The 18,924-nt window shown below is 39.3% G+C and overlaps 1 protein-coding gene across 8 annotated transcripts in view; it reads right to left on the reverse strand.

The window, feature by feature from the left end:
* The window catches only part of CACNB4 (calcium voltage-gated channel auxiliary subunit beta 4), a 257,203-nt gene that overhangs the window by 26,503 nt on the left and 211,776 nt on the right, over positions 1-18,924 (reverse strand). For 7 of the 8 annotated variants that reach the window (XM_045033810.1, XM_003990762.6, XM_045033811.1 and 4 more), the window contains 5 exons: positions 16,838-16,914; positions 15,281-15,300; positions 14,978-15,058; positions 13,606-13,664; positions 4,377-4,486 (listed from right to left, as the gene is read on the reverse strand). In XM_045033810.1, coding sequence (XP_044889745.1) covers positions 4,377-4,486; positions 13,606-13,664; positions 14,978-15,058; positions 15,281-15,300; positions 16,838-16,914 — 347 coding nt within the window. The remainder of the gene's footprint in view (positions 1-4,376; positions 4,487-13,605; positions 13,665-14,977; positions 15,059-15,280; positions 15,301-16,837; positions 16,915-18,924) is intronic. The other variant, XM_045033812.1, reaches the window with a different exon arrangement.

Here is an 18,924-nt window from a genome sequence, read left to right on the forward strand (position 1 = left end):
GGCTTTGCATAATAGCATAAAATTCTGACTTCCCACCAAATCACTGATGTTTAATGCATGATTTGTATTAGAAATATGAATTTAGAGAGTCAACATAGCAATCATTGTTCATATCATCCAATTCCAATGGTCTGAAAGATGTCATGTTACTTTGGACTGTGACTAGCTCTCAAGGTATTTATGTAAAGAATCTGGACAATTAGGCTTATTTGCAAAATTCTTCTGAAGTCATCTAGTACATTTGTCAATAATAAATAACATACCCATCCCTTTTTTCTCACATGTCAAAAACACTTTTTAAAAAAAGAGATCTTTCTTATGAGAGAAGTTCAGAAAATAAATTTTATTTTTATTGTAGTATATTTCAGCCTCAGGCTGTTGGGGTGTGTTCTCCATTTGTTATTGTCATTAAATTGACACTGGTTTAAGGCAACTCCTGGCCAGGACTGTTGTAGAACAAGTCTGCATTGCTTTAAATTTCAAATCTGAATACAACATTTTCTCAAGTAGCAAAATAGCAGTGAGGCAAACTGGACTGCTCTGGTATAAAGAACCCTTGAGACACACTGTGTAAATAACTCAGAAATGCCTGGGCCTTATTTACTCTACACCAGCAATGAGATAAGTGTGGTTTTTGACCTGTGCGGAGGGCAAGCACATCCACAGCTTAGGCAACACAAAACTCTTAGGCAATGGCATTCCAGCACAAGTGGAGAGGTCCTCAGGCAAGCAAGCCAGGAGGCTGCAGATGGCCACACTATATACTAGAGTGGGTCCCTATGTGGATAATAGATATATAGAATTCAATACCTAAACTGTCAGAGAAAGAGAATGGCATATGTATCTACATAGCTCATTTTCTTAAAAACTTGGAGCAAGCCCAGCAATCCTCACTTTCCATGCTGATTCTCAGAAGGTTCCAAAGGAAGTTTCACCATGATCTTATTACAGACAAATGGGGCTCTGAGAAATGTGGACTATGATGCTGGAGGGACCTCAATGAACACTTCTATAACTTGACCACGACTGATCTAGATCCACTTCTCTCTAGCATCTCTGACATCTGTGATCTTTCTTATATCCAAATGCTTAAACTACTTCAATGGCTCCTTTGGGTTCAAAACAACATTGCCCAAAGTGAATACCCTGGAACACTAATCCCGTAAGATATCCTAAGGGGAAAAAAAGATTTTTTTTTTTTTGCAGGCTATAATAATTTCTTTTGGAATTTCAAACATGCATTACCCTTTGTATCTTAATGGCTCTTCGAAGTCTTGCAGTAAAGAAATCTGCCAATTGTTTAATCCAAATTTCCAAATTTATCTGACTGAGGAAAATGTTTGGATGTAACAACTATTAGTATCTTTTAGAACCCACATTTCATAGAATCTACCTTGGAGGAGGTTTCTTTAGCAAGGCATACTAGAGCCCTAACATACTAGCCTCAACATACTTTTTCAGTCTCTTTCCCTGTTGCTCTCAAACCATGCCACCCACTCTCTTTTTTTAAGTATGCTGTGCACAAACTATTTGTTTATCACCTACACAGTGGTTTTTACATGTTGATACCTTTGGACATTCTTGTCTTCCATGAAGAACCAGCTCAAATATAACTTCTTCGAACTCTTCTCTTTCACCTCTTACTCCCTACGCTTCTTTCTCTATACCCCTAGCTTTTTGTTCATAAATCTATTATCAGACAGTATTTTAACCACCTGTCCCTTCTTTCTGTTGGCTTATAGGTAAGACACTGTCTTTAGTTATGTTTGTACTTACTAAGTCTGGCATAATTTGTGGCATATAACAATAACCATGTGATGAGGAAATCTACAAATGTGCATTAACAAGCAGGCAAATGGACATAAGTGGCTCACATAGGGATTATTATAATAGATTTCCATTAAATTAATTCCAATGGCTATAGGTGTATGAATTTACAAAGCAAAGGAAAAAACCAGTGAACTGACACTGCCTTGTTTCTTCATCAATATTTACACTAGCTCCACTCCACTGACTGAAACAGGTGACTAGATTACACAGAATGACTTCAAAGAATGTCCATAAAACCCTTGGCTGGTATAGATGGTTAGAGTCAGGCAACCTCACTTATGCACCTAAGTGTTTTTTAGCCTCTCATTATTTATCAGAAGAAGAAGTAATTAAAAGTCAAAGGCACTTTGTGGAGTGAGGAGAGTGGAAGAGGGAAGAACAGAGAACAGATGCTTGTTCAAGAAATCTTCAGTCTAACTTTTCCAAAGAAGACATCCAGATGGCCAACAGACACACGAAAAGATGCTCAACATCACTCATCATCAGGGAAACACAAATCAAAGCCACACTGAGATATCACTTCACACCGGTCAGAGTAGCTGAAATGAGCAAATCAGAAAACAACAGATGCTGGTGAGGATGTGGAGAAAAGGGAACCTTCTTGCACTGCTGGTGGGAATGCAAACTGGTGCAGCTGCTCTGGAAAACAGTGTGGAGGTTCCTCAAAAAATTAAAAATAGAACTACCCTATGACCCAGCGATAGCACTACTAGGAATTTACCCAAAGGATATATATATAGGAGTGCTGATACATAGGGGCACTTGTACCCCAATGTTTATAGCAGTACTTTCAACAATAGCCAAATTATGGAAAGAGCCTAAATGTCCATCAACTGATGAATGCATAAAGAAGATGTGGTTTATATATACAATGGAATACTACTTGGCAATGGGAAGGAATGAAATCATGCCATTTGCAGCAATGTGGATGGAACTGGAAGGTATTATGCTGAGTGAAATAAGTCAGTGAGAAAAGGACAGATATCATGTTTTCACTCATATGTGGATCTTGAGAAACTTAACAGAAGACCACATAGGAAGGGAAGGGGGAAAAATAGTTACAAACAGAGAGGGAGGGAGGCAAACCACAAGAGACTCTTAAATACAGAGAACAAACTGAGGGTGGATGGGGGAGGGTGGCATCGAAGGGAAAATGGGTGATGGGCATAGAGAAGGGCACTTGTTGGGATGAGCACTGGGTGTTGTATGTAAGCCAATGTGACAATAAATTATATTCATAAAAAAAAGAAATCTTCAGTCTAATTTGGCATCCTTGTCTCTCACAGTATTTAACTTTAGTCACCTAATCTGATTCATCATCATCAACTCTTCCATTGTTACCACCTCAAGGTCAAAATTACTGTCTCTTTAAGAGTGTTTCACTCAGCATGTGAGGGATCTAAATACAAAACTAAGGAAAGAACCACTGATGTCCAAGCTCCTGCCTTCACAAGAACAAACAACTATTCATTTGGTACGTTTAATATTCTTTTTATAAAGCAACCATGCAGCAGACATTTATTGAACAATTACCATGTGCCAATCCCACGCTAGGAATATACAGATGATACTTTGTAGCCTGTTTGCAATCTGTACAATTCTTAGTGCAGGGCCAAGGTATAGCCTTCAATGAATTCTCGATGGGATGTTTAGGCATGCAAGTGATCTTGGAATTTTTTTGTTTTCTATCATCATCTCAGTAGTTTAAGAAAATATAGTGACAGAGAAGACCCTTATCTTTCCCACTCTGCCCATAAGGGAGGAGGTAGCAAAACAAACTGCCCTCAGAATGTGAATGCAAAGCAGACTCCTAGAAAGTTATAAGTGGACTGCACCACTCTTGGCAATCATAGAAACCACAAACAGGCTTTTGAGATGAATGTCATGATTGCCCAGCAGTGTGGACTTGTGTGGATGGTAATTCCATCTTCCACAGCCCTGCTCATAACATGGTGTTATGTAGCTAACAATATAAGGTGTTCTTCCATTTTCCATCATGGTGAATTTCATAATTCTTTCTAACTAGTGCTCCAGGAAAGACACATTTGAACTCCCTACATGTTATTAATGCTCATTGCTATTTCCACTTAAAGATGCGACTGTTCTGGATACTACCAGCTAGCAGCAGAAGCTATACTAAGACACTGTTAGCTAGCTTTCTTCTAAAGATCTGAGAAAGTTGAACATCTCATTTCTTTTCATGTCAGCTGTGATGCAGGTATGGCATATCATTAGCATCACTGAGAAACTTGGGCAGAGTAGAGATGAGTGCTTTCACGTGGTTAGGCAGTAGCAGACCAGGGGAGCCCAATGAGGGTTCTTCCCACCAGACTACTGATTAACTGATTGACTAGAGCTGAGACAGAGGAGGCTCTGGCTGTTGAAGGAGTCTGCTCCCTTCTTTTCCATGATAGCATTCTCTTCAGTTAATCAGCACTTCCCCATTCAGAATGGGGAGAAGACTGGAAAAGACATTCACAAGTGAAACATGTGTCATCCCACTCCGAAAACACAGCTTGGAGAAGTACCATATTTGAACATCTTACCTAAGCTGGACCGAGTGTTCGAACGTTCAATTATTGCTCGCTTGCTGGGATTATTTAGGACAGACCTCTTAGCAAGAGAAATGTCAGCTGTCACTCTTGTTATTGATATCCTATGAATAGGAACACAGAACAGAACAAGCCAGTAGAAATGTTATGGGGCTCTCAAGTGATTTATAACCACAGTATTTAGTAACCACTTTACATACTGCATTGCAACCACAGTATAATAAACATCGCCACAAGTATTTTAAATAGGCTTTGGCTAGTATTAAAAATATAAGTCAGGTATAATGGAGGAAGGTTCTGGCTATTTAACCAAAACAAAAAGCAAACCTGTGGTTAAAAACAAAGCTCTTCCTCCACTACTGTCTAGCTTGTCAAATTCTCTTTATAACGCACACCACACCAGGAGGGAATCAAAATATGTGAATAAACATGCTCTTTCTAGGAAGCATCAATACAATTTCCCTACACTTCACAGTTGATTTGCTCTTGAATAAGACCTTCAGGAACTACAAATGTTCTGCCCAGGCATATCAACCAGAGGGGAAAACCCTGTTCATTTTCATCAACACTCAACCAGTTGGTAGTGATGTTGTATTCCTGATGCCTAACAGTTAATTCATGATACAAGAAGCATCTCTCCACGAGCCCAAAGGAATGTTTCATTTCGAAGAATATGGAAAATATGACTTCTATTCTGCCTGCACAAGATCCGTCAGCATATTTGCTTAGGACTTTGAATGCATAAAGTGGAAAGACATAAGACACTATAGTTGAGGGCAATGTGAGGATTGCGCCCGGATTTTGGCAAGTCAGAAAGTTTCCTGCAGTTACACAAGAGAAGAATAAAGCAAAGAAGTTGCAGATGAACAAAGAGAGGAGTCCATATGCATATGATTTATCAAATAAGAATCTCTGGAATTTACAGCCTTAAAATTCTTTATTTTAAACCGTGACTGATGAATTTCAGGTTATTATCTACCTGTAGAATGCAAAGCATGCCTCTCTAAGCCAGTTACTGCCACCATGGACCTTTCCCCATTCTCATTTTCAGAGCTTTGGCAGAGTTCTGGAATGGAGACAAGAGAGTAGTGCCCCTTCCCTTTTTGCTCAGTGCACCAATTTGCCTTCATTTTTATATTCCTTTGGCAACTGGTGCAGGGAAGAGGTAGAGTTGATATCAATTACTGAGCCATAGTTTTGGTATACTGTCAGCACTCTCAAGAGACTCTTCACCTGACTTCAGTGACCCAAAGCCTTAAGGAAAATTTAAAGTATTCCTTGTCACAAATGGTTCTTTAAAGCTATACAGGCTATCCAAAAGTTCTGATACCATTTTAACGCAAAGCACCTTCTTGTGTCATTGTATTGTATTTATATGCTGTAGATGGTCAGTGAGTTTTAAATTCTTAATGTTTTTAGAATTTTTAGTCACTAATAAATTATTGGAGTCATCTTCATATTATCTTCTACAGAAACCAAGAGTTTTGTGAAATACTTCTGGGCCACCGAGAACACCAAGGGGAGGCTGAGTTGGCAGACCTCCAGCTTTCCCACCTTCCATGTCAGGCAAACGCCTCTGCATTTCTGTTTTCTACATTGGGGATTTATATATGATTTCCTTGTAAAAAGCTGCCCAACTGCTAAAAGACATTGGAAAACACTGGTCAAGTACAACTGCTTCATTTTACCAAGAAAACTGAGACACAGAGAGGAAGTTCCACATGATTAGTTAGAGACTAAGAAGACCTGAAACACAGGCCCCCAAGCACCAGGCCAATCCTTAGTCACCTGAGTGATGATAAGTCTCACAGAGCTTCAGTTTTCTTCTCCAGCAACCCCACATCCCCAGATGTAAGCCAAATCATCAAGTGCAGATGCAATCGATCTTGGCCATGTGCAGAGAAGTGGTCAGGACTTTAGTGAGCTTAAAGTCAAGGGAACCCCATGTCTGAGTCTGCATTACTCAGTTGGCTTTTGCAACTTGAAGTATGAAATCTCATAGGCATCCTGTGTTCACAGCTTCTTTACTTTACAGAATAGAGATTGCTCATTTATTTTTGTGTGTTTGTTTGTTGTTTTAAGGACAGAGTTGTTGGTTAGAAACATACAGTCAAGTTCCAGAGCAATTCAAATACATGACTGGAGGCGAATGGGTTAAATTAGGAACAGAATTCAACTTTCTAAAATAAAGACTTTTGAAGGGCCCAAAAAGTCTATTCTGCTTATGGGAGATCAAAATTTGTAGTTCTATACAAGCCAAATAGTGAGTCTTGGTTCTTAAAATTTGAAAGGATTACCACCATACCATCACATATAGAGTTTTATAAGTTTTTACAAGTTTTACAAAAAAGCAAGCAAACAAACAAAACAATAACACACACACACACACACACACACACACACACACACACACCTGCTTCATATATTCTCCAGACAGAAAAAGGTATGGACAATACAGGGTTCTTTTTCTTGTTTTGTCACCAAAATACCAGCGAATTTGTTAATACAAGTTATTTCTTTAAAAAAAAATGTTTAATGTTTATTTTATTTTATTTTATATTTTTTGAGATAGAGACAGGGCATGAGGATGGGAGGGGCAGATGGAGGCGGAGACACAGAATCTGAAGCAGGCGCCAGGCTCTGAGCTGTCATCACAGAGCCTGATGCGGGGCTCAAACCCACAAACCGTGAGATCATGACCTGAGCCGAAATGGAAAGCTTAACTGACTGAGCCCCCCAGGCACCCCAATACAAGTTATTTCTTAATAAAAGTACACATGCATGCATGAAGGAGCTCAGGACAAGATAGACACAGCCCCAGAAACCCTTCAGTAAGACAAAGCAGAGTTTTCTGTTTTCTACTGCAAAGATGCTTACTATTATCAAAATAAAAAACCAAACCCACACTTTTTTTTTGTAAAAGATTCTCCAGAAATATAATTGAATACTTTTAGTTTATATACTTTTTTTAGTTTTATATACTTAAAAAATATTTTATATACTATATATTTTTATATTTTTATATACTAGTTATATATTTTTGTTACTTTTTTTAACTTAAAAAAATGCCCTTTCCACTTCTTTTCTTGCTGTACTCATTCCCTCCAGTACTTCCACGCATCTTGTTTGATGTATGTTTTTACGAAGTTTCCTAGGAAACTTTTCTGTGACATAGTGTTAGTAGTTACTGGCTGGTCGATTAATGCTAACAGAAGTTCAGCTCCTCAGCAAACTGGGTTTAGTAGCAAATGTCACTGAAAACTAGCAAAAATTGTTCTCTAACTCTAGCAAATCTGAACCCCACCTGTTCTTTATTTCTGTTTTCGAATTCATCATAATTGCCCCAATCTATCATGACCTATGAGTATTAGTTTTTGAGAAAAGATATTACTTTCAGTTATAACATATCCATTCAAAAATAATTGTTATTTCCATATTGGTTCAGAATGGCTATAAGGTCCTTCTATGCTCTATCCTTGCTACATCTAATATGCAACACTGTTAGTACATTAATTAAAAAAAATAACTCCTAGTATTCATAGAGAAGAGTATTCCAAAGAACAGAACAGTGCACTGTCAAGAGAATTGGGATGGAGGGCCTACATAGACCTGAGTATTCTTCCTGGATCTTGCTCTTGCTGGTTGTGTGACCATGGACAAGTCAGATTAGCATCTGAATCCTAATCAACAAAATGGTGATACTGGTCAAAACAGCTAAAATTAACAACTCAGGAAACAACGGATGTTGGTGAGGATGTGGAGAAAGAGGATCTCTTTTGCACTGCTGGTGGGAATGCAAACTGGTGCAGACACTCTGGAAACAGTGTGGAGATTCCTCAAAAAATTAAAAATAGAACTACCCTACGACCCAGCAATAGTACTACTAGGAATTTATTCAAAGGATACAGGAGTGCTGATTCATAGGACACATGTACCCCAATGATTATAGCAGGTCTATCAACAGCCAAATTATGGAAAGAGCCCCAATGTCCATCAACTGATAAATGGATAAAGAAGCTGTGATTTACATGTACAATGGAATACTACTTGGCAATGAGAAAGAATGAAATCCTGCCATTTGCAATAATGTGGATGGAACTGCAGGGTATTATGCTAAGTGAAATAAGTCAGAGAAAGACAGATATCATATGTTTTCACTCATATGTGGAATCTGAGAAACTTGACAGAAAACCATGGGAGAAGGGAAGAGAAAAAATAGTTTTAAACAGAGAGGGAGGCAAACTGAAGGTTTAAGGGGGGCAACAGGGGGAGGGGAAAATGGGTGATGGGCATTGAGGAGGACACTTGTTGTGATGAGCATTGGGTGTTGTATACAAGTGATGAATCATGGGAATCTACTCCTGAAGCCAAGAGCACACTGTATACACTGTATGTTAGCTAACTTTACAATAAATTATATTTAGAAAAAAAATAATAAAATAAAATAAAATAAAATAAAATAGTGATAGCAGCTTTGCCAAACTATCTTCTGGGACTGCCAGTAGGGGCAAACGAGGTAATATACAAAAGTGCTTTGTTAACCTAATATATAGAAGACAATTACTTCTTGTATTTGAAGACTTGAAGGGGACAGTTTCTTTATATTCTGTCCTCGAAAAAAAGCAGTCTACCATGAACTCTCCCACCAGAGTCCGTGGAATTTATATAGACTTTCGGGGGAGGAGAATCAGGTCAGACGTGTTGTAATCAAAACCTGCTAATTTAAGTATTCATGTTTGGCATTAAAGTGTTCAATTACTTATCTCTAGTGTTTGACCACTGATGAGTCTGAATGATTCTCTGAAGAGAGAGAATGGTAGAAAGAGATGATAAGAGGGTGATATTGACTTTGAAACAGAAGGTGCTGTGTTGTTCTTTTCCATTTGTTGACGGCAGTTACAAGGTGTTTTGATTCTGCCATGACTTGGCTGCTCTGTTGATAGCATCAAGGGTTCCCATTGCTGTTTATGAACAAACATTACCTCTCTGAGTCTCCTAAGTTGTATTCTCAGCCTCTTTTCTTCAAATTCTTCCTCAAACCCTTTTTAAAAAAGTATTCCCCCTCCCTTTATTTTTATTTTGGAAAGAGAGAGAGAGTGAGGGAGTATGAGAGGCAGAAGGGCAGAGGGAGAGGGAGAGAGAGAATCTCAAGCAGGCTCCACCCCCAGTGCAGAGTCCTGACACAGAGCTCGAACTCAGGAACCATGAGTTCATGACCAGAGCCAAAATCAAGAGTCAGACGCTTAACTGACTGAGCCACCTAAGTGTCCCTCAAACCCCTTTTTCCTTCGAGTGGCCTTTGGCTAATAACTTCCTTTAACTTCAGATTTTATCTATATAGATTACAGGATGTTCATTTAGGATTTTTGGCCACGATCATGTCGATTACAAAGTGTTCAGTAATTGCCATAGAGCTGATCTGATCTAGTCATCAAAATGCCTAAAGCCAGCAATTTTATTGGAATTTGAAACGATTAGCATAGTTCAACAAATGGCAGTTGGTTGGACTGCCTGCTGTTCTATGAATGGTATATTCAACCAGCTGAACAAACCTCATCCCAAAGGATGATCCCCAATGAATGTTTGTGGTAGAAAATGAAGAGAGAAAAGTTCCACATTGTTGTGAACCCTGTGTGTTCACCAGGCTGATGCCATCGTACCAGCTGGTTCGGCTCATCTAATTTACGATCTGTGCACAGGCACTGTCACCACGTGTGGATATGCACATGAACGAGGGTTCCTCAGGAACTTTTTGGTACTATGCTTTTCATTTTTCTCCCGCGTATTACAGTTAGGCCCTACAGTAGCAATCATGGCGATAAAACTGTCTAATAAGCAGCTCTCAACGGACCCAAATAATTTCTAAGGTATCAAAAAAGGGCAAGTATATGATTTTGTAACAATCAAGCTACTGGACTTTAATCCAATTTGTTGAATTACTGCCTAACCAGGATCTGGAAAACAGTACTGAAGAAAGCCTCTTAGCCAATGGATCCATTTTTTGCTCTTTCTGGAAAATAATAAGACTTTCTCTTGACTATTTTGTCTAACCTACTACATTCATAGCCAATGAAACACTGAGTGGGTTTTCATTAGAACATACTGTTTATGCTGTATCACTGTGCTATAGCCTTCTGTGTAATTGTTCTCTTGGCTGGTTTCAGTTAAAGACTATTTGTTGTTTTCACTCTCTTTATTAATTGGTAAAACATAATACAGCAGATTGTCATAGCTCAAAATGTAAGGCTATTTCCCACACAGCAGATGTGTCAGAGTCGGCGTGAAGCTACAAGCACATGGCTTCTTCCTTATCAAAGTCTCTACATACCCTCAACTAATAAATTCATTACTGGTTTTTCTGCAGCACTGTCCTCTTATTATCTGAAAGCAAGTCCACTCTGCTACTCCCACCTTTACTGTCCATCTTCTATCAACTCTGCCATAAATCAGAGCTCTCCAGCACCGAGTCTCTTTCTCTGGCTATTACTTTGGCTGCTGTTGAAATCTTCCTTTTATCTCTAGATCCTCTGCTGTGCCATCAGACCATATGGAACACTTGGCGTTGACATTTCAATCCTATTTCTACTAAAACCATCTTCAACAATGTGTATAAATGCTTGATGCAGCAACTTTACCTGACTCAAAACAAATCTCTGCTGTTACAATCAAATGCACTTCCTCTTTCTGGGCCTGAAAATTGAGGAAGAACCTCAGATGCTTCATTCTTGAAAGCAGTAATTAAGCCATTCACTTTCTCTTTGTGAAATTTTAAAAAATCCCCTTCTTCTTTTCCTTTCTGTCCTACCTTTCAGACAGTTAAAAATACTGTTATTTATAAGGATGTTACATGGTGATGGAAAGAATCTAACACAAACAGGCTGTGTTATGGGACACGATTGTTCAGCTTGAGGACTGTTACCAGGTCTCATGATGAGGTACAGCTCAGAACTTCCTTAGGTAAAGACAACAGAGGTTAAAACCATGTGACTTCAAGCATAGTTAAAGGAAGTGTGTGTGTGTGTGTGTGTGACCAAGAACACAGAAGACTGAGGGCGCCTGGGTGGCTCAGTTGGTTAAGCATCCAATTTTGGCTCAGGTCATGATCTCGTAGTTCATGGGTTCAAGCCCCACATTGGGCTCTGTGCTGACAGCTCAGAGCCTGGAGCCTGCTTTGGATTCTGTCTCTCTCTCTCTCTCTCTCTCTCTCTCTCTTTCTTTCTCTGCTCCTCCCCCACTCATGCTCTATCTCTCTCTGTCTCTCAAAAATAAATAAACATTAAAAAAAGAAAAAGAACACAGAAGACTGAGCCATGAATGTTAGCTGTCAACAATCCACAGACTGCTGCATGAAGGTAAGGATTAAGGCCCAATCATCAGAAGGCAAGACTAAGACCAATGCTATTAAATTAAAGAGTCGGAGTTCAGCTGTTCTTTGCAATGCTTTTTCAAGAAGTGAATTCTCAATAACCAAACATTCTCAAACAGAAGCAGTTTATCCATCTGTTTGTGGTTGCTGAAGCAAAGAGATTAGAATAAAAGAACTTTTACATTTCCTTCCAACCCCAATATTCTAGTATTCAGTGCTTCATTTGTTTTCTTTGAAACGACCTCATTCTCTGTGTATCTTCTGTTTAAAAACAAGGAGGGTGGGGAGAGGAGCAGGATAAATCCAAGGCTCTCTTAGTAAGCCTTTTGGGTGCACTAGATGAATGTGGCAGAGACGGTTATTTGTTCAGCAAAATCTATTTCCTCTTCCTCCTGAGCCATGGCTAGACTGCATTTCCCAGCCTGTTTTGTAATTCAGTGTGGACACACAACCAAGTTTTAACCAATGAAAAGTGAGGATTCATGTGCGTCATGTCCAGGCTGGCATGTGCCTCTCCCCACCAGCTGACCGGAGAGCCCCCCTCAGGCCGAGGGCTCCAAATGATGGATGGAAGAAGCTTTCTGCCCAATCCTCCCCTCCGCCACTCTATCACTTCCTCCTCGCTGAGGGACACCTGCCTCAGACTGTTAAATGAGCAACAGTAAGCTCCCACTTGTGTTTAAATCATTATATATTTTGGGGTCTATTCATTAAGGCAGCCTGGCACTGTATTAATGTACTCAGCTATTCACATAATGGCTCTGAAGCATTCTGATTTCTTGAACTAAAATCTCAATTATTGGAACTAAAATCTCAGTTTCTTTGTATATAGTCCCAGAAGCTAATGAATATTTTAAGTACGATTACCCAGAAGGCTTTTCTTTTGACAAATGTATACAGTTTGTACTCAAAGCATGGTTTGCTTTTTTCCCTTAAAACAGCATATTTTTCAAAATGTATTTGATGCTATTTAAAAAATATATTTGGTAAGCTGGATGCATGTACCCATACTTCTCAGTATACACTGTGTACATTTTCTTCATTTCTACTATGTCTTCGATATTTGCATGTTATTTTTACAAGGAAGGAGTGTGTTCTGCATTGTAAAAGAGCTTAGTACATCGTATCAAGTCAACATGGACTTTTTCCCATTTCTCTGCGAAACACAGGAACTCTTTCTAGACGTTTTTCACAAAACCTAAATGATAAAATTATTTGATGGCTAAAGACTGAGCCGTATGAATAAGAGGATACATACAAAATACACTAACAAACTACAAGGTGATTTCTGATGAAATGAACCCAGAACTAAGCATCCAAACAAGTACTATTCTCTACAAAGTAGTCACTTAGGGAGGTTTATGATGAAAACATTTCTTGCACTCTTCTTCTGAGAAAACGCTGCACTTTACACCTTCATATGATACACACGTACATGCATACACACACACACACACACACACACACACACACACGCACAGTTCCCAAGTGCTACTACCAGCTTGACCAGCAAGCCACCACATTTATCAAAATATTCTATATTTTCATTAATATATTTCATAAAAATAAGTTTGATATGAATTCACTAACAAGCAAGGAAATAAAGACAAACACATACACTTAATTAAAACAAATGGGTTATTTTCCTTCTCAAGGTCCTTTCTCCCTTAGGGATTCAATGCTATACTTCATAACTTCATATCTTCAGAATTCTCTCATTGTATTCTTCCCTGAATACTGAGTTAACTTTTAATTAGAGAACTTCTGCAATCGCTGGAAACACAGATCCACAAATCAATTTATCATACACGTTCGGTTAAAGGAAAATAAAAATACAAAAACATCTGTATGTCTCACCTCCCATCAAACCTGTGCTTCAGGAAATCAAAGAGGGCTTTCTGCATCATGTCTGTTACCTTTGCAGAGGTGAGAAAAAAAGAATGAGGCAAACACACGCAGAGAGACAGAGAGAGAGAGAAGTCAAAAGTGAGAGAGGTGGAAGGGAAGGGCACTTTGTCTGAGCAAAGACCTCACACAGCCTGTTGTCTCTGAGGGGTAGGGCAGGTTGTCCTGGAAGGCGTTTTTCATGCTTAACCACTTACACTTACTCAAATTTCCCCCTTGGTTGTCCTCTAGGGTGTTGAACGAGCCAGCAGTGTTCACTAGACCTAAGGCAGACTCCCTTCCCTTATTAGGTGATAGAACTGCAGCCAAGAGACCACAATAGGCTGGCTTTGCTTGCAAGTGCTGCCTGTCCTTGACTCGCCCGAATGGGTGCTTGCCTCCAGTGAGGACCAGCTAGAACTCCTATGGCCAGCCCTGGGCTTGGCCACCTGCTAGTCTGTGCATGCTGGTAGAAATTCTCCATTTCTACAGATCACTCGCCTGCTTTTCCTCGGACATTCCCCACTGAGAAGCGAAGGGAAGGGGGAGAGGAAGGAAGGAGACACATTTTAATGTCCCACCCCACCTAGTTTTATCTATGCTAGCACAAAATCAAAATGGAAACACCCGAAACATAGTACTTCTAAAGCCTTCACTCTTTTCCTTCTTACATGGTATTGTTTAATCTCTGAACAAGTTCATTAATACTTTCGTGGACAATTTTTCCCTTCTATGTGTCTTTGAAATAAATGAGAGAAGTATTTGGTGGGGTATGGCATCATGTTGAGCACCCAGCAAGGTGAGGTTTGTTGTGCTTTGAAGGTTTAAGTTTGCTGGAAGATTGCCTACATTGTTCTCTTGTGCTGTTCATACTCATTTATTTATTTATGCATTTATGTATGTATTTATTTATTTAGTTTTACGTAAGCTCTACAGCATGGGGCTTGAACTCACCACCCTGAGATCAAGAGTTGCATGCTCTACCACTGAGCCAGCCAGGTGCTCCCATACTTGATTATTTCTAACAGTAATGGAAATGGTTGAGACTACATAGTCCTTCACTTTGAATTTAATGCAGAGGAAACCTTTGACCACAACTTTCCATCATAAATGTTTTAAGGGATGTATTTCTAAACAAAGTGATACATATAAGATGAGAAGCGTGCCAGAGAGGGAAGAAAGAGTGAAGGGCCACATGAGCCCCATGCTGTGCCACCCGCCTTCACATGTGGAGAATTGGCCCCATCGGTACCTCTCTGTAAGCAGACCCTAGAGGAGCAAGCTCCCAAGGCTGTCTCCTAGGTTCTTGATCAAGAACTGAAGCATAACAGACTGGTATTTGTACCTCATAACCCTTCAGTGACGGCCCCACTAACACCACCGGACGCATGGATGGCACAACATCATAAGGAGGGATGTGCTCCGTCTGAAAAAGATGATTGGACAGCATGACAAGGTGAGGATAAGCATGCCTTCTCAAAAGCCATAGCATCGTAAGTCTCAGGTCGAGCACAAAATGATTACCACAGGTCCCCACCAAGGAGGCTCATCCCTTATTTTATAGCCATTTGGGTCACTGAAATGGAACACTGCAGGCACGTGCGGATAGAAACCTTAAAGGAAGATTTAAAAAGGAAACACAACTTACCACTTTTTGCTTCTGTTTTGCTAAAAGACAACAATGAGAGCCATATCAAAATACGTAATCTCTGTAAATGATAGTACATGATTTTAAAAGATGGAAGAAAGTACCAATTTGTCCCTATAATTCTCATCATGTCACTATTACCCACTCTGTGGAGAACTACTCTATTATTTCATTCTGGACAAGACAATTTTGAAGACAAATGAAAAAACAGACAACTTCTCCCTGTACGAATGACCTTATATCCTCATTTCATGTTGGGTGTGGAGGGTGGACTGCATGAAAACACTAGAAATTCTGGGCCAGCCATGGGCCATAGGTTGTTTCCTGCTACACACAGCATACAGTGTGGCTGAGAACAACTTGGACAAATACAATTTGATAAAAAGGAATTAAGAACGACGATTTGGGTAAAAATGATCATCACCTTAATCAGGAGTTATTTTTGGATTTGTAATTTTGATGAACCAGGAGAAAATTCTGCAGTCCTTTGTGTGTTCGTTAAGTTTTTGCCTGCTTTCCAGGATAGTGACATATTTTTCCTACTATTTTGTTCTTAATTTCAAATAAATTTATAACCGTTTATTCCTGTTCTTTCTTGTTTGTAATAGTGTAATAGGTTTGTAATGACCTAAATGTCCAACAAATGGGGATGAGGCAAAATACATTTGATACCTGATTAAACTGATTTTGTTTGAACTGGTTTTGTTTGGCCATCAAAGTGGGTCCGGTCCATCTGGGGACAACCCAGAGACCTAGTTCAGTTCAGAGCACAGGATATGAGGAAAGATCCACCCAAACAAGGACCCAGCAGTCAGCACTACTCCAGAACCAATCCCGTTTCCTGCAGTTACGGTAGGCCAGGCTAGACCTTACACTTGCCCTTCTGAGTTGGTAATACTGGATGCCCTAATGCAGCATCAATTCTGGGCCAGAACAAATTAGACTATAGGAGTCAGAGAATGTGGTAGAAGGAAAATTCCTGCTTGAATGTCTCCATAATTATCAAATATATAACAACTCTTGATTGGACCACCACTGTCCCTTCATTTCCATTAATTCCAGGGCTTGGTTATCTGCTTTCCAAACAGAAATGAGGTCATCTGGGCCCATTTTCTGCTTCAACCTTTCCAGTCTCCACAGCCCAGGCTGTACCATCTTAAAGTTCCCCATGGAGACTGAAATAGAGCATTTTCTTCAGAGTCTACAACTTTTTTTTTTTCTTTTTAATTGGCTTTCACCATCTTAAAGTCTGTTGGGTTCTTGGGTGGAATAATAAACTTGCTTCAGATTGGTCTGCACAATGGACAGTTACTGGCTCTGGGGGGTAAACAAGATTTTTCAAAATCAGATTGTAATGATTTGAATTTTTAGTATCACAAGTACCCTTTAAATCAAATCAAATTACTATAGAAAGCAAATGAGCAATGAAGAGTTAAGTAGAAGAATTTTTAAATCAAAGCCTTAAATTATTTCCAAATTAGTAAAACTACTTGTGTGTATGTTCAAATCCTAAGGGAAAAAAAAACATTCCATTAAAAAACCCCCTAAAACCCTTACCTGTTGATGTGGGTGTTGCTCGAAATGTCCCTGATACCATTTCTCCAAGACTTGAAGAAGAATTTCCACTGGATTTCCTAGGATAGAGAAAAGGAACTTAGGACTCATTCCCCAGATTCCTTGAAAATAGAACTTGAGAGTACAAAGCTTTCTTTGGCCTAAATCCTACTAAATAATTCAAAACACACCAAATCCTGCCTTGGAGAAGAACTTCAAGAATCTGTCCACATGTTTTCTTTGACCTATTTCTTAGAGAAGGTGGGGAACAAACTGGACCTGGAAATACTATGCAAAAATATCTCTCCTAGTTATTCAATACAGAAATTAGGCAGAAAAATCACTGACAGAAACACTCTTGTGAACTGATGCTTAATACCAGTCACCAATGCACCAGTCAGATGTCAAACACAGCTCAAAACAGCTGTAAGACCTAGAAAAAAACATTTCCTTTTAAAAGTGATTTTATTGGGTGGTGCCTGGATGGCTCAGTTGGTTAAGCATCTGACTCTTGATTTTGACTCAGGTAATGATCTTACTGTTCTGGGTTCGAGCCCCTCATTGGGCTCCACACCGATAGTGCGAAGCCTGACTGAGATTCTGTCTCTCCCTCTCTCTCTGCCCCTCCTCTACTCACGTGTGTGAGCTCTCTCTCAAAATAAACTTTAAAAACAAATTTTTAAAGTGATTTTATGGGAGTCAGAATTAAAAAAAAAAGGTAAGGATTTGGTCACAAAAAACATTAGTTGTGACCTACTGGGCAATTGTTCCATCAGTCTCCTCTTGCTGCTTTGGAAGCTTCCCAGAAGCCCACAGAGTCCCTTGGGAGCCTACCTTCCTAATGTTCTTCCCTTTTATGCTTGAGAGTATGGGCCCTAGGTCAGAACTATCTAATTTCTCATCCTGGCTTTTCCCCTTACTAGTTGTGGTAACTTGGCACATCATATTTCATGTCTTTGAGCCTTAGTTGCCCTATCTACAGAAAAAGTTACACCTCACAGGGTTGTATAAGATCATGGCTGGGAGCTCTTGGTTTTACTCCTGGCCTGCCACAAAAAAAAAGCTTTTATTCAAAAGTACATAATAACATAATAAAATAATAATAAAATAACAATTTTGGAAATGATAAAAATTCATTTATTATTTCATGCAGCGAATATTTATTGAATATCCACTGTTCTAGAAACTAGGAATACAACAGTAGGGGGGAAAGACAAAATCCCTTCCTCACAGAGACAGATTTTAGTGGGAGATATCACTATCAAACAGATGAACAGGTAAATACATAGTATTTCTGACAGTAATAACTGCAATAGGGAAAACGAAGTCAAGGAGAGAGATAGGAAGTAAGGGAAGGGAAGTGGGTACAATTTTAAAGATGGTGGCAGAAAAGGGGTCACTGAAAAGATTATATTTAACAAAGATCTAAAGCAGATGAAGGAGTGAGCTGGTGGAAATATGAAGCAAAGTGTTCCAATAAGAAAAAAAACTAGCAGGTGCAAAGGTCCTAAAGCAAGAACGTGTGTTCCTCATGCTTAAATGCAATCGAGACAAAACAGTCAAGAGAAGAAGGGATAAGAAGAATTAATAATTAATAATATTACAGGCATGTTATATACTAAAGAAGATTGGCAATTAGAAGTGGGGCTAACTGCACTTTTGTGATGTTTTATCATAATTAAGAAGTTCCCATTAAGACAAAGGCAAAGGGCCCCTTAAGAACACAGGAGTTCTTGAAGCAGAAAAGGATCCAACAGAAAAAGGAAGTGAGAGTCAAGAGAAAGAACTGCTTCTATTTTAGGTCTTTCAAAAAATGATAACACTTATTAAATTCATGCTTCATTGTAGGTTCTCAATATATGCAGGCTCAGGATGATTCTGATTTCTCTTTTCTCAGGCTTTGTTTGTATCCTTGGGACCTACAAACACCTGCACTCTGAGATTTTTGTAGCTATTTCTTTAGTGTACTACAGGTTGATTCATCTGAAGTTAGACAGAATCTTCACTCCATTATCAAGAGACGGTAGATGCCGTGGGGTGGAGGCAACCTCTAGCCCTGGGATGGTACCATATGTACCACTACATTACAT

The sequence above is a fragment of the Felis catus genome, chromosome C1 (assembly GCF_018350175.1).
Source record: "Felis catus isolate Fca126 chromosome C1, F.catus_Fca126_mat1.0, whole genome shotgun sequence".
NCBI lineage: Eukaryota > Metazoa > Chordata > Mammalia > Carnivora > Felidae > Felis > Felis catus.